The sequence below is a fragment of the Aythya fuligula genome, chromosome 14, assembly GCF_009819795.1.
Source record: "Aythya fuligula isolate bAytFul2 chromosome 14, bAytFul2.pri, whole genome shotgun sequence".
NCBI lineage: Eukaryota > Metazoa > Chordata > Aves > Anseriformes > Anatidae > Aythya > Aythya fuligula.
The window spans coordinates 18,987,246-19,000,225 of record NC_045572.1 but is presented as its reverse complement, the minus strand read 5'-3'; the positions used below and the strand labels follow the sequence as shown (position 1 = coordinate 19,000,225).

Below are 12,980 nucleotides of genomic sequence, written 5' to 3'. Positions count from 1 at the left end.
AGCAGTGCGTGTGCCATCCCACAGAGCTTGCTGCCTCGGTGAAGTCCTTCCAGAGGAGAGATCCATCATGGCCCCGATGGGGTCCGAGGCAGCTGGCACAGCGCTGCTTGTCGTGGCTCGGAGCTTGCTACCTGCCCGGCAGCCGCTGCAGCCGCCTCTCCCGCCTGCGTCTGTCGCTGATGCACCACAGAGATCCTGGCTGGCACCGCGGATTCGGGTTGAGTTTGAATTTGATGGCAAATGTAAATTTTGTGAAGTGTCTAAAGAAAACCTTTTGACAAATGAGCCAAGCAAGATTTACACCATCCTTTAACTAATTAGTCCTAGGGAGGCTGGTGAAAGCCTTTGCAGAGTTTTTATTGGTTCTTGTGGGGAAAAAATCCATTGAAAAGTGGAAATTAATATAGCATCTGTCAAACCTTCTTCAGTGACTTTTTTTTTGCTTAGCAGTAGTCTATAGTTACAAGCCATACATCATGTTCTGTATGTCTTAGGATCAATTTCTTCAAGCAAGAAACTTAGAAATGTGTTCCTTTTCCACTGTAAATGATGTAAAATGAAAGAAACTGAGGCAGGAGAGGCGAGGAAGGCAAAATACTGACAAGTGAATAAATCTTAAAGACATAACACAAACATTTTTTCCTGATCAATGGAACTATATAAGCATGCTCATGAAATTTAATTAAGTTCTGCGCCTCAAAGAAATCCATGTGCAATAGTTCAGTGTAATTATTTATTTACTGTCTGCCATGTAGCTTTTAGCTTTCATCTAGAAAATGATCGGTTTCTGCTGCACTTTCGTGAGCAGGTGCGCAGCAAGGAGGCAGCAACTCGAATGGTTTGTGAGAAGGTTTCCTCTCCTCTCCCAGCCTGTGTGTCAACTGCCTGCTCACGAAGAAAACCTACGGCTGTGTTTAGGCACACTTCAAGTACGATCTGGTTTGTATCGAAGCCACCAGCACAGGTTTGTTTCTGTATGTGGATTCCTGCAGCTTTAGGCCCTGCACCATGCTGGCATGCAGCACCGTGCACAGCCCCTGCTCCCTGCCCCATGGTGCACAGAGCCCTTGGTGCTCAGCCCGCAGGGGGACACTTCCCCTGCTCGCAGAGGACCAGGACACATCCTGCACCACATCCTACAGCAGCAGCCCCTAGGGACGTGCTTGTGCTGCCACCAGCCGCACGCAGCAGCCCAGGAGGCAGCCAACCTCTTGGCACAGCACACGGATAGGTGAGTGAGCCATCCAGCCGCTGCTTCGTGCCCTTCTTGCCTGGGCGAAGGGGGCAGTTTCACTATTTTCCTTGAAGGCTGAGATTTTCAGAATCTGAAGATGTATGGATTTCACGTTCCTCGAGACAAAGCAGATGACTTTTTTTATCTTCTGTTTTTATCTTTCTGTTTCTGAATTGCCATGTTTTCGTGCAACAATTTTTCCCAAAGGAGAAGATGTTTAGATCCAGGATTTGGTTTCAAACCCCACAGGGGTTTGAATCTGTCAGTTTGGATTGGGTTTCCACAAACTCATCTCTTTGTAGGATGCAAATCTGTAGCATTGCATCCGTTCGGCTTGTTTCATCTGTAACACTAAGCCCAAAAGAAGAAATAGCTGAACAGTAGGGGGTCCTGTTTGGGAAGGAAATGAACAAAATCCAGTTCTGCTGCCAGCAGATGTGGATGCTATGGGAGCCGTGGCTTCTGCCTGTTTACATCCAGACCTTAATGACTCCCTGATCTTTGTCTGGGCTGGCAGAGGTGCCATGGCCTTGGCAGAAGCTCCCTGGGGAATCAGCAAGGAGCACAGCGAGCAGGGGCCTGGCCTCTCCCCAGCAGTGGGGATCTCACCGAGGTGTGGGAATCCTGCCCACAGACCCAGCGGGCACTGACCTTTCAGTCCCTTTGCAACAGACTGCAGCTTCTGCCTCCACCTGGGGGACCCTTCAAAGCAACTGAGTCTTTAATCAAATCTTTACTCGTGGAAGCATTTTCATCAGCATCCTTATTTAAATATTCTTTGTCTCGTTAAAATAAGGGAGGCCAGCTTTCTATCTGCAGACTCTGCCCTGGAAGAAGGGAATGAATTATTCCTCATGTAATATAAGTGCATTGACTTGAGAGAATAGAGGATTTGTTCTCCTGAATGCTCACAAATGAATGAAATCAAGCACACCTAGGAACGATTCCTGCCCAGCTATGAAACACATGCTTGTACATCCTGATAGCGGTGGTTTCACCAGAAAGTAACAGCACCTGGGGCCTGCACATGGTTTAGGTTAAACATCTAAAAATTAAAAAGTTTAATCAAGCTATGGGTGCAGAACCCCTCTAACCTTACAAGGGTTTAAACGCCAATGGCAGGATTGAGAGAAAGTCATCCTATCCCAAAATGCCAGGAATGGCAGAGAGGTAAATTGGACAGAAGAAAAGCATTCAGGTTACAGCATGTCCTGATAAAATTAATGAGACTAAAGGAATGCACCTTCAGGAAATTGTCAGCGATATCTTTCAGATACTGACCTATCAAGAAAGCACAGCTGTACTTAAGTACACTGGATAAAATTATTATATGAAATAATGAGATATCTTCCATAACAAGTCTCAAATTAGCCAAGCTGCACGGGAGCAGCCACTTTTGTCAGTAGAAAGGAGCCTTACAGGGATAATGCCCTGCAGAAATGCTTGGTCCTTCAGCTGCATCCTTACTGAGCTCATCAAAGCTTTTGCAATTAACCTGAGGTCTTCGTATTTACTCTTCTGTCTATCAGTATATCAAATAACATTGCATATTATTAAAAATAATGGAAAAAAAATCTTACAAAATACAGTACTACTCATGCATAAAAATGATATTACAACTGATCTGTACTGGGCCATTAATTCAGAAATACAATTTCCCCCCTTAATTCTACAAGAAGGTACTCATTTTTAAGGAAGATTTGCTTATAAACCAGGGGTAAACCTTTTTTTCCCACAGTTATGCTGTGGTGTTGTGCTAAACAACCACCAGGCACTCACTTGAGGACCAGTTCCCTGCACAGGCTTTGACGATGACCTGACAGCTAAGAGAGAAACCCAAAGAAAGCTATTCATCAAATTCCTCCTTACTGATGTCTGCATGTTAGAAGCGCGGAGACTTTATGTTTTCAATGAAGCATCTCATTTTTTTCAGCAGCCCCCGCCTTCTGCTTTGATGCCCAGCCTACGCTCAGTTGCCATATGACACCACGCTAAGGCAAAGACTGCAAGAGAAAATTCTAATTCGATATGAAAGCTCCCATTACCAATACAGGTGTTACATTTAGTTTAACTGAAGATCAGTAATCACGTTCTCCTATGAGTATGCAAACAGTAAATTTGTAAAAAGCCGCCTTCTCTTTCCAGGCTTGAGCTTAGCCTCTGTAATCCTTCTGTTGCTATATGGAACAAAATGTTCAACTTCCCCACGCTACAAGTGAAAACCCTGAGCTGAGAAAAAATCAGCTCTTCGTAGGAGCATAAATAAACATATTTTCAAGCTCTCTGATGGCATACTCACTCCAGCTTTGCTCTGAGATTTTGGCCTTGAGAATATTTAAAGTGCAAAATTCAGCCAAAATCAGCATGTTCCACTGGGTTCTATTTCAGCCTGATTTAATTCTGGTGTAAAAATATATTCTGATTCAGTTTGATGGAAATTCAGTCTGAAGTTCTTAAAATAAGACTCCTCCAAAATACGCAGGGAGAGAGAGCTTTTTCTTTTGGTTTGGCTGCCGGGCCCTGGACAAAGAGGGGTGCAGAAGCAGAAGTGCTGCAGCCCCGTCCCCACGTGCAGTCAGAGCTCCAGCCGGAGGCAGCGCCTTCATGCTGCTCTTCCCTCTGGAGTACTTCTGGGCTGGGAATGCAGTAAAAACTTGGATTCATGCTCCTGTTTGAAATTAAAGATTTGGGGCTGCTGTACTTTTTAAATTTGGGGGCTCAGCGCTGTGGTGAGCTCAAGGCTCTCTGTAGGGGCCCCGAGGAGGCAGCAGGGATGCCGAGGTGCCGGGACACCCGCCTCTGGAGGCATGGGCCAGTGATCACAACTCCCGCTAGCCAGCCAGACCCAGCGTTTGTTCAACCAAGTCATTTGTACGCAAGGTTCTCACAGTGGATTACAAACCAAGGCAGCCAGGGGTTTCTTCACTGCATTTTGGGTAAAGGAATATTTTAGCTGCCTTAGCAGCTAATCAATAAGCTCCTATAAATTGCTAATCACTGTTAGTAGATTCAGAACAAGTACTAAAAAAATTTTAACGCCAGTAGTTTATGAACCAGCTTCCTAAACTCATCCAGTTATTACAGCTGCAGAGTGCTCACACCAACCCTCGGCTTATGGACGGAAGGTATTTTACATGACTGGTAGTCGATACAGAGCGGTAAGCAGGATCACACTCTAATCGAACAGTTTATATTTATGGCTATTTCAACAATGCTCATAACCAGCTATTGAAATGTAAAAAGTATTATCACAATTCCAGGCTTCTCACTTTTTAAAAAATATTATTGGAAAACTAATGTAACAAGATAATTTGACAAAATTAAGGAAAACAGCCTACACAGTACTCTGATGTCCAGTACGCTGCTCATCCCTATTTTATTTGTCCAGGTCCTACTAGCAGAGATAAAACCAAAGGCCATTCACTCCAAAAGAAAGTTCTTAGGAAGGCTTTAGTAAGGGCCAGTAGCACCAAAATAAAAAACCAGCCTCCCACATGACCAGTACAGGGAGATGTTACTGCTGTAAGCTCAATTACATCGTCAGGTTTAAAACTCGACATCCATTGTTCCTTAAGATTTACCCTAACCTTGTGCACCTGAAGCATTGGGTTAACATCAGGCTGCGTAACAGTGGCAGAAATGTTTTATGTTGTTCCAGTATTAACTTGAGCATGCCTTCTGAAAGTAGCGGGCTGAAATCGCTCACGGAAAATTCATTGGAATGTCCAATTCATTCACCGTTACATTTTAGACACAACTTAAGAAATTCCATCAAGTCTAACTCCTGTCTGTTTTCTTCCTTTATAAAAAATGGTTTTGAGTTAGATTCATAAAAGGTTACTGCTACTCTTTTCAAAGATGTAATTTAGATTTTGCTTCTTGTCTCTATATTTACTGTATGTTAGACTTGAACTTGAAAAGCCGAAAAAAAGGAGAAGAAACTGAGAAAATGTTGTGGTTACAAATTTAAACAAATCCAGGATGACTTGAAAAAAAAAAACCTGCTGCAAGGAAGTGTTTGCCTGTATATACAATATGTTGCTGATATTCATTGAATGGCAAATATCTGTGTTATGTTTTCTTATTTACACTCCTTGCTCTTTCTGATTTCTTTTTTCCTTCGAACCACCACTACATTTCAGCAGGTTTTAGAAAATGCCTGAGCCCATCAGATGGAGCAAAGCTCTGGAAGACTGGCTGCTGGGGGCAATTCCTCCCTGCTCTGCAGAGACCAGCCCAGCAAGACTGGAATATTTTCACCTCTAAGCCACAACCCCACGTGCCGAGCTGTCCTCCCTCCGAACCTGGTGGGCACAGGCTTGGTGCCTGTTCCTCATCTGCCCTGACGGCAGCTCAGGGCTGTCTCACAGGGACGTCTCTGTGTGTTACAGTAAGGGGACCAGCCGGTCCATGGAAATGTACCGTGGGCTCTCACACACACCATTCCTGGAAAACATCCAGCTCCAGAGGGGTTGGGCTGCAGTTTAAAATACAGCGATAGTTTTCCTAAATGCCAGCCCTGCAGCAGCGGGCCTCCCAGTGCAGAGCCAGTACTCCCAGCATCTCCCCGTACTGCACTGGGCCTGCACGGCCCTTCTGGTGGCTGGAAACAACAGAGGAGTCCCAAAATCAGGCAAAGGCCAGGCCCCTGCCTCTTCCAGCAGGGCTCACCCTGCCGCGGGAGCTCACGGCAGCGCAGAGGCCCTCTGAGCACGGGCAGGTTCGAGTTCTCCTGGCAGGAATCCTGCCTGCAGCGGAGGGAGGATGTGCACCATTAAGTTGTACTCTGGAGCGGCAAGATAACAGATCTATATATTCATGTTAAACATCTATATTGAGCACTCGGGTCGATGAAGATCCTACCGAAGGGATACGGAACGCCAGCCAGGCCGTGAATACCGGGTAGCGACAAAGGCCAGCACACAACGGCCACCCGAGCGGGTTCCCAAACGTCACTATTCGTACATCTCCACAATGAAGCCTGAGCCCTGTACCCACCCAGTACACTTTTTCACCAAGCTTTGCTTCAGTTACCCACTGAGCTGAAGAGTTTTAGTCTAATCTAACAATCAGATTTGACATTATTGGTTTCCAATAAATAATAGCATTTTTCATCTGTGGAACAACTCTAATCAAACTGACAGCCTCTGCAGGCTTTTCAGTCTGCCATGACAAAGTGGGAAAGCATCACCCATCGCTCAAGTACGAGCAGAAAGCTGGGAGCAAGGTCCTTGTGACTCCGTGAATACGCTAACAGACCTGGCTGACTGCGCTACGCCCCCACCACGTGCAGACGAGCATCCTTGTGAGCGCTCCAAGTTTTGGTCAGCCAGAGGGACCGGGTTCACAGACAATACTTGGAAACAAACATCTCCTGGCTACAGGAAAGGAAGACTGCATTATTCATCAAATTAGATTTTATTTTGTTATCTCTTAGGTCATTTTTATCTTTGCTGATTTAAAGCCAGACAAAACAAACTACAAGAACATACAGGTCTATCAGTTTTAAGGTATAGGGAAATTGGTGGTTTCTCTTCTACATCTAAGCCTTTGACAGCAGAGCTGTAGGTGTCACTGCACAAGAGGGTTCATCTTGTTAGGCAAATTTCTGCCACGCAGTTCATTTACGAGTCAGCGATACGCACATCAGCTCAATGTCTTTTAGCTCTGCTCACACATACAGAGGGGCTGGCTGCGGGCGGCTGCATTATTCCCAGGGGATCGTGTTGTATGGATGACACCAGGATCACCCCAGGGATGCATGTCCAGTGAACAGCCATCAGAGAGCCCTCGCAGAGGGTAGCATTGTGGAATCATACAATATCCAAGTTGGAAGGGACCCACAAGGCTCATGAAGTCCAACTCCTGGGTCCCCAAAGGATCGCCCAAAAAAATCAGACCATGTGTCTGCTCAGCTTTCCTTCTGCACAGCCCCAGCCAAGAGGTCTCATCTGTTTAACCCAGAACCTGAAATCTACTTCAGAAATACCTCAGCCTCCTACCAGCAAGTGACAATGACACCCAGCCAGCATCCTCGTGAAGGAGGGAGGCGAGGAGGCCATCATTTATCACTGCCACTAGAGCCAGTGGAGGCAGCACCCGCCCTTCAGCAGCAAGATCCTTGTTGGCTAACCGCTGGCTATTGGAGATGCAGGGCCAGGATTGCCCCATGGTGTCCTTGGAGCATTTGCAGATACTTGAGCTGCGACCTGCGCACAGATGTGAAGTGTCTGGTGCAAGGCGAGGCTTAAGCGCACCAGGCCGGTTGTTCTGATTGCCTCATACTTGCTCAGACTTTGCAGATGGCCCCAGGAAGGGCAGGGACAGGCAGCTATCTCAACCTCCATATTCTTTTCTGCCAGTGAACTTGAAGGAGCTTTTCTCAAGCCCTCTCCACCTGCCTGTTGTGGGGAAACATTTGGGATAAATTGCAGGCTTGACGTCTCTAACAAATTCTCTTGGTGTAGCTGTCAGTACCCCCATCTTTTCCCTAGTTCTTTCCCTCCAGATTGTGTGTGAATTTTCTCACCCTTTCCTCCATCTGTACTTCTATATTTGCTCCGTTTTGCCTAGTGTCTCTCCTCTCCCCCTCCTTTGCTGCTCCAGCTGAGCAGAGGGCACCCGCAGCCTCGTGCTGTGAGCCGTGCCCCTGGCCGGGGAGCCACGCGAGCAGAGGCAGGGGCAACCACAATGTGCTGCAGTCAAGACCTCCCCTCTGCAGCAGGGACTGTTCTGAGAGCCTGTTACAATCCCTGCTGCTGAAAAGCAGAGAGAAGGGACGTGCCACGGGGTCCTGGAGGACACAGTGATACCCTGAGGGGCTAAAATGCATCTTCTCCCCATCACAGCCCGCCCCACAGCCCTGTCACACTGCTCCCAGCTGCTCTGCAGACACGTACACGCAGTGCCCTGTCCCTGACCTGCTGCCCGAAGCTAAGGCCTCCTCCTCCTCCTCCATCTCCAGCCTGTCATGTTGCACTTCTGGCACCCACAGCGTGCACGTGTAGGACGGTCACCCACAGTCCGGGCAGCTCTGCATGCCTGGATCCAAGCAAAAAGGGCTGGTGTGTAGGTTACGGGACGTGGTGAGGGAGAGCCTGCTTCTGGCACTGCGAAGCCAGGAATGGGGCCAGGCTACAGAAGGCTGAGCCAGCCCATATGCTTTAACACCACCACCACCGCCACCCCCCCAGCACGCACCAGATGTTCCCCTGTGCATCTGTGATTCATCCCATTGTAGAGGCTGGAGACAGCTTAAAGTGAAGATCTAAGCAGAGGCCATCACTCTCTTCAAAATCTGAGTGTTTGGGGTGGGGTTTTACTTCAAGATCATTGACAAAACAGGAGGGAAAACCACCAAAGTGTTCAATTCAGAAATCCAACTGTAGGTAGTATTTTATTTTATTTTTTAATTTCATTGGCACAACAGAAACTGGAGGGAAAGAAGATGCATGAGCGGAACCCCCATCCCTTCCTCCACTCGTGCCCCACCTGCGAGCAGGAACACAGGCTGCAGCTCCTGCCCACCCACCACTCAGCGACTGCGTTTCAAAGAACTGCTTAATTATGGGCCTAATGGCTCAGCACAGCCCGTCTCCAAACCCTGCTTCGCCTTGGCCTACTTGAAGCTGGAGCGGAGCCCAGCTGCGCTCCCAGGATTGCACTGTCATCCTGTGTGCGGGCTCTGCAGCCCATCTCACCACCCACTCAGCAAAACAGCTGCAGGTTTGCTGTTCTGGACGCTTTCTGCGTGCCCTGCATTTCGGGAAAAGCTCCTCCACGGAGAACACGAATCTCCCATTAGCCTTAATAGCACCTAAACTTGAACGAGGGGATAAACTATCATACAATATTAATCATGCAACGCTGTTAACAGCACGCACTGTACCCATGTGAATAGCTGCACGGTTTACACCCCCATCAGCCCATCTGATCTGCTTCCAGAAGGATTTGTACGTGAAGAATGCTCTTTATCTTCATGCCAACCACAGCTATTTACCTTCTGAGGAGTATTTGGAGCACGCTGTGTATTTGGTGCATCAAAACACTGTTTTCCCCCCTATTCTTCCTCCTTTGGGAACAGTCATCCCTTCTCAGCTCTCGACCCCCTCAGCCGTGCATTTTGCAGCAGCTAGTGAGCTGCTCTGCGACGACCACCTTTGCATCTGCCTAACCAGTTGTTTTAGACACCGCCCATGTTTAGGACCATTAACCTGACTGCAACAGCTTGATGAATTAATGCTAATATAGACACAGTTGGCAGCTTCTAATTAAATAATTATGGCTAAACAGCTGCAGAGAAGTTGTAATATTCCACTAGAACGCCAGATGTCAATTTTATTGGTCCTCAAAGTTTAAAATGAAAGCCTTTGGGAGGTTTGGAAAGGGGCTCCTTTTGCTCCAGTGAATTCTGCAGGCACCGTGCTCCTCCCTGCACCCAGCTGCGGCCAGAGCCCATGCACACCGCCAGGAACCTCTGCAGCCCCCAGCAGCTCCAGCACAGCGAGCAGCAACCAGCATGAAGTGAACAGGGAGAGCTGGATTGAGATAAAAGAGTGGTTTGGCATCACAGTCATTGCTTTCCTAGGGAAGGACCTTTGGAAAAATCCATCTCTGAAACTGTACCAGTGTCAAAAATAGACAGAACCAGTAAGAACCAAATGCAAAGCGTGTTGACTGGATACGTCTTTCCAAGAACTTTAATTGGATTGGGCATTCTGTGTATTGGTGGGAGATTTTGTGATGCCTGCTATAGATTTCCACTCTCCAAAATTTGTAAGGTACCTCTCATCTCGGTACCCTAACTGTAATGATGTGGGAGCAAAAGGCAACCTTTAAAGGTAAAAATTCAATTCATATGGGAGTCAGTAGATTGTGTTTGTTAATTTGTGTAGAACCTACTTTCATCCTCTCTTCAATTAGCAAAACATTGAGCCTATAAAGAACTTTTCTTCCTGATTCTAAATTTAAATACAATTTATTCTAATCCATTCCTTTAGCTACATGAATTGTTCTCCTCTAACTTCTACAAGACGCTATAATTTTCAAACACGAGAAGCCTAATAATAGAAATCATCTATCCTTGTTAGCATATGAGCCGATCCAAGACCTCTGAACCATTTTGCTAAGAAATCCAGCTAGAAAACTAATTTTACATAAATCTGTGCATGTCAAAAATACAGATAGCTCTTTAGGATGCTAACTTAAGCATCATTACATAAGCAGCTTAGGGTTGCCTGTTGAGCTGAGACACGAGTAGATGGCGCTGAACCCAGCGTTACACATCAACTATTCACTTCCTGATACATCTTTCATCTAAAACTTTTGTCAGCTCCCCACATTACCAAGCCTGCCAACTGTAAGCATTGCACACACCGTGGCAGATCTGCAGGCAAAGCAATTTTTATCCTTCCTTAAATCCCTCTGCCCAAAGCAGCAGCTGGCTGAAGCCCATTTGTACAAATGGACTGGGAAAATGTTCCATCCTTCACCCTCTTTAGATGAAAATGGAAGAAAACATCCTCACGAACCTCTTGCACATTTAAGCACAGCAGTTGGGGAACGATTTTCTGATACAGAATTATAGAATCAAAATCACCCTCGTGTTACCATTGGTAACAGTACCTCTACCTGAATATCAACTTAGAAAGTTAATGAGCCTGCTAGAGCTATCAGCTAAAATTACCACAACAGTATGTGATCTGATGTGATTGCAGTAAGCAGGGCAGATACTTCTCATTATGAGGACTGTTTTTCATAGGCATGTTGCATAACAAGGCACAGCAACTCGCCTCTCTCTGCTCTGAGCCCTCATTTCAGAGCACATCAGTTGGCTCTGAGAAGGCTCCCCGTTGAAAAGCAGCCAGGGGGACGGGATTTTGTTTTCCCTTCCCTGCACGTAAGTGTGTCGGGTTTGCTGACAGATGGTTTGGCTGACTATGCTTGACTATTATCAAGCAGCTTTTACCTTTGCAAATTGAATCCCGTTTGAAGATTTTCTGTAATTAAATCTGCAGCGCGTTTGCAAGGCTCCCATCGCATCGCGCTCGCACGCAGAAGTGTGCAAGGCCATGGGATGGCTGAGCCGCTCAGAGGCGCGGAGCCTTCGCCGCGGGGATGGGCGCTTTTGGCAGTCTGTGCTGCCACCTAGCCAAGACCAAGGCACCGAGTTCAGCCTTGCTTTACCTTTTGCAAGCTTAAACTGAAGCATATCACCCCAGATCAAAATTAAGCTGCAGCAGACACAAGGAAATTTGCACTTTCTGGGCTTTGAGAACCACATGGTCAGAACCAGGCTTCGAACAGGCAGTGATGCCTCCCTTAGAAATGCCTCGTACTTACGGTAGAAGACATATTCGGTGTAGCTGGACCAGACCTTGTCGTCAGTGTACTGATTGACAAAGGAAGCCGTCACAGAGGAGTTGCAGGCCACCATGTGGAATCCACACTCGGATAACATGTCGAAAGCCCTCTCCAGATGCTTGAACTTGAGATAAAACCTGGAGGTGTACCTTTCTGGAGCTCTGTCTGGGTCTCTGCTTTCATTCAAACTTTCTCCAAAGACCTCTTTGACCAGAGCAATCCTTCCACAAACCAAAATCCTTGGGACCCTCCTGAATTTGGCATCTGCTTGGCTCTCCCTGCCAATAGTGCATGACCCCCGGTACCCAATGGTAATGAATCCCCACTTCCGATCCGATGGTAAGAGCGACGAGGGGGGGCATATTCTCGTGTCACTGCCTTGGGAGACCTCTTCATAGTCACTGTGGCAATAATCATCGGGGCTTTGCTTGTTGTCATCGGGAGTCAGCAGTTTGACCAGGTCCGGGAGCTGGAAGTACTCAGCCTCTCTCTTGAGCCTCCCCTTCTCTGGGAAGTGGTCAGGCAGAACCACTTGCTTGTCCCTGAGATAGTCCAGAATATAGCGGAATAGAAAGCCATCTCTGTCGATGAAGAATCTTCCCTTGGAGTCCTTAGCCAGATCGTTGGCTGTGTCTCTTTTTGGGGTGAACATTTTCCACAGCAGGGAGTGAGGGGTGCCAACCAAGGTGGAGTGGCGAGTGAAGTAAACCTGGCCACCCACGTTTAGCTCCACGACCTCTGGGAAGGAGTGCAGCCCGGTCCCCTGCTCCCGAGCAGGAAGGTAAGTCCTGCAGTTGCCACTTAGAGCCATTGTATTTTAAAAAAGAAACCAGCAGCAAGGAGCAGCAGGACGGTCGATCACGGCAAAGTGTAGAATAAGGCTCCCAACATCAAGAAGAAATGGGGTGAAAGGAAAGAGGAAACAAAAGAAAAAAAATAATAAAGGTTTGTCTAAAACAAATGGGAATTGTCCATGGATAACTGTGTGGCAGAAGTGGCTTGTATCCTAAGCCATAAGGGCTGTAGAGCAATCACTTCACGAAATGCAATCACATCATCAGATCTTCCAACAAAGCCATCAAAATCAAGGTCAAGCCAAGCCTATGATCCTTCACGGGTCTGTTAAAAGGGAAAACAAAACAAGACACAAATTATTCTCTTAAGCATCCCAGAAATTGCAACAGAGAGAAGCCGATGGTTTTTGAAAGCAGTTAGCTTCCTGCTAAACAGATCTATTTTTGCCAAGTTCTGCGTTTCTTTTCCCAAGTACTGACCAAGGGGAGGACTCTGTGTGACCCCACGGTTTAAAGACAACACAGGGTTCATTTTAAACAAGCATCTGCTTTAGACATGCAGCTGAGGCAAGGGGAAGGGCAGCTCTTAC

At 47.0% G+C, this 12,980-nt stretch overlaps 1 protein-coding gene across 2 annotated transcripts in view; it reads right to left on the bottom strand.

Annotated features, from left to right (window-relative positions):
• KCTD16 (potassium channel tetramerization domain containing 16) overlaps positions 1-12,980 on the bottom strand; it is a 67,841-nt gene that overhangs the window by 54,469 nt on the left and 392 nt on the right. For both annotated transcript variants that reach the window (XM_032196959.1, XM_032196961.1), the window contains exon 2: positions 11,576-12,715. In XM_032196959.1, the coding sequence (XP_032052850.1) occupies positions 11,576-12,407 (832 nt within the window). In that variant the 5' untranslated portion in view covers positions 12,408-12,715. The remainder of the gene's footprint in view (positions 1-11,575; positions 12,716-12,980) is intronic.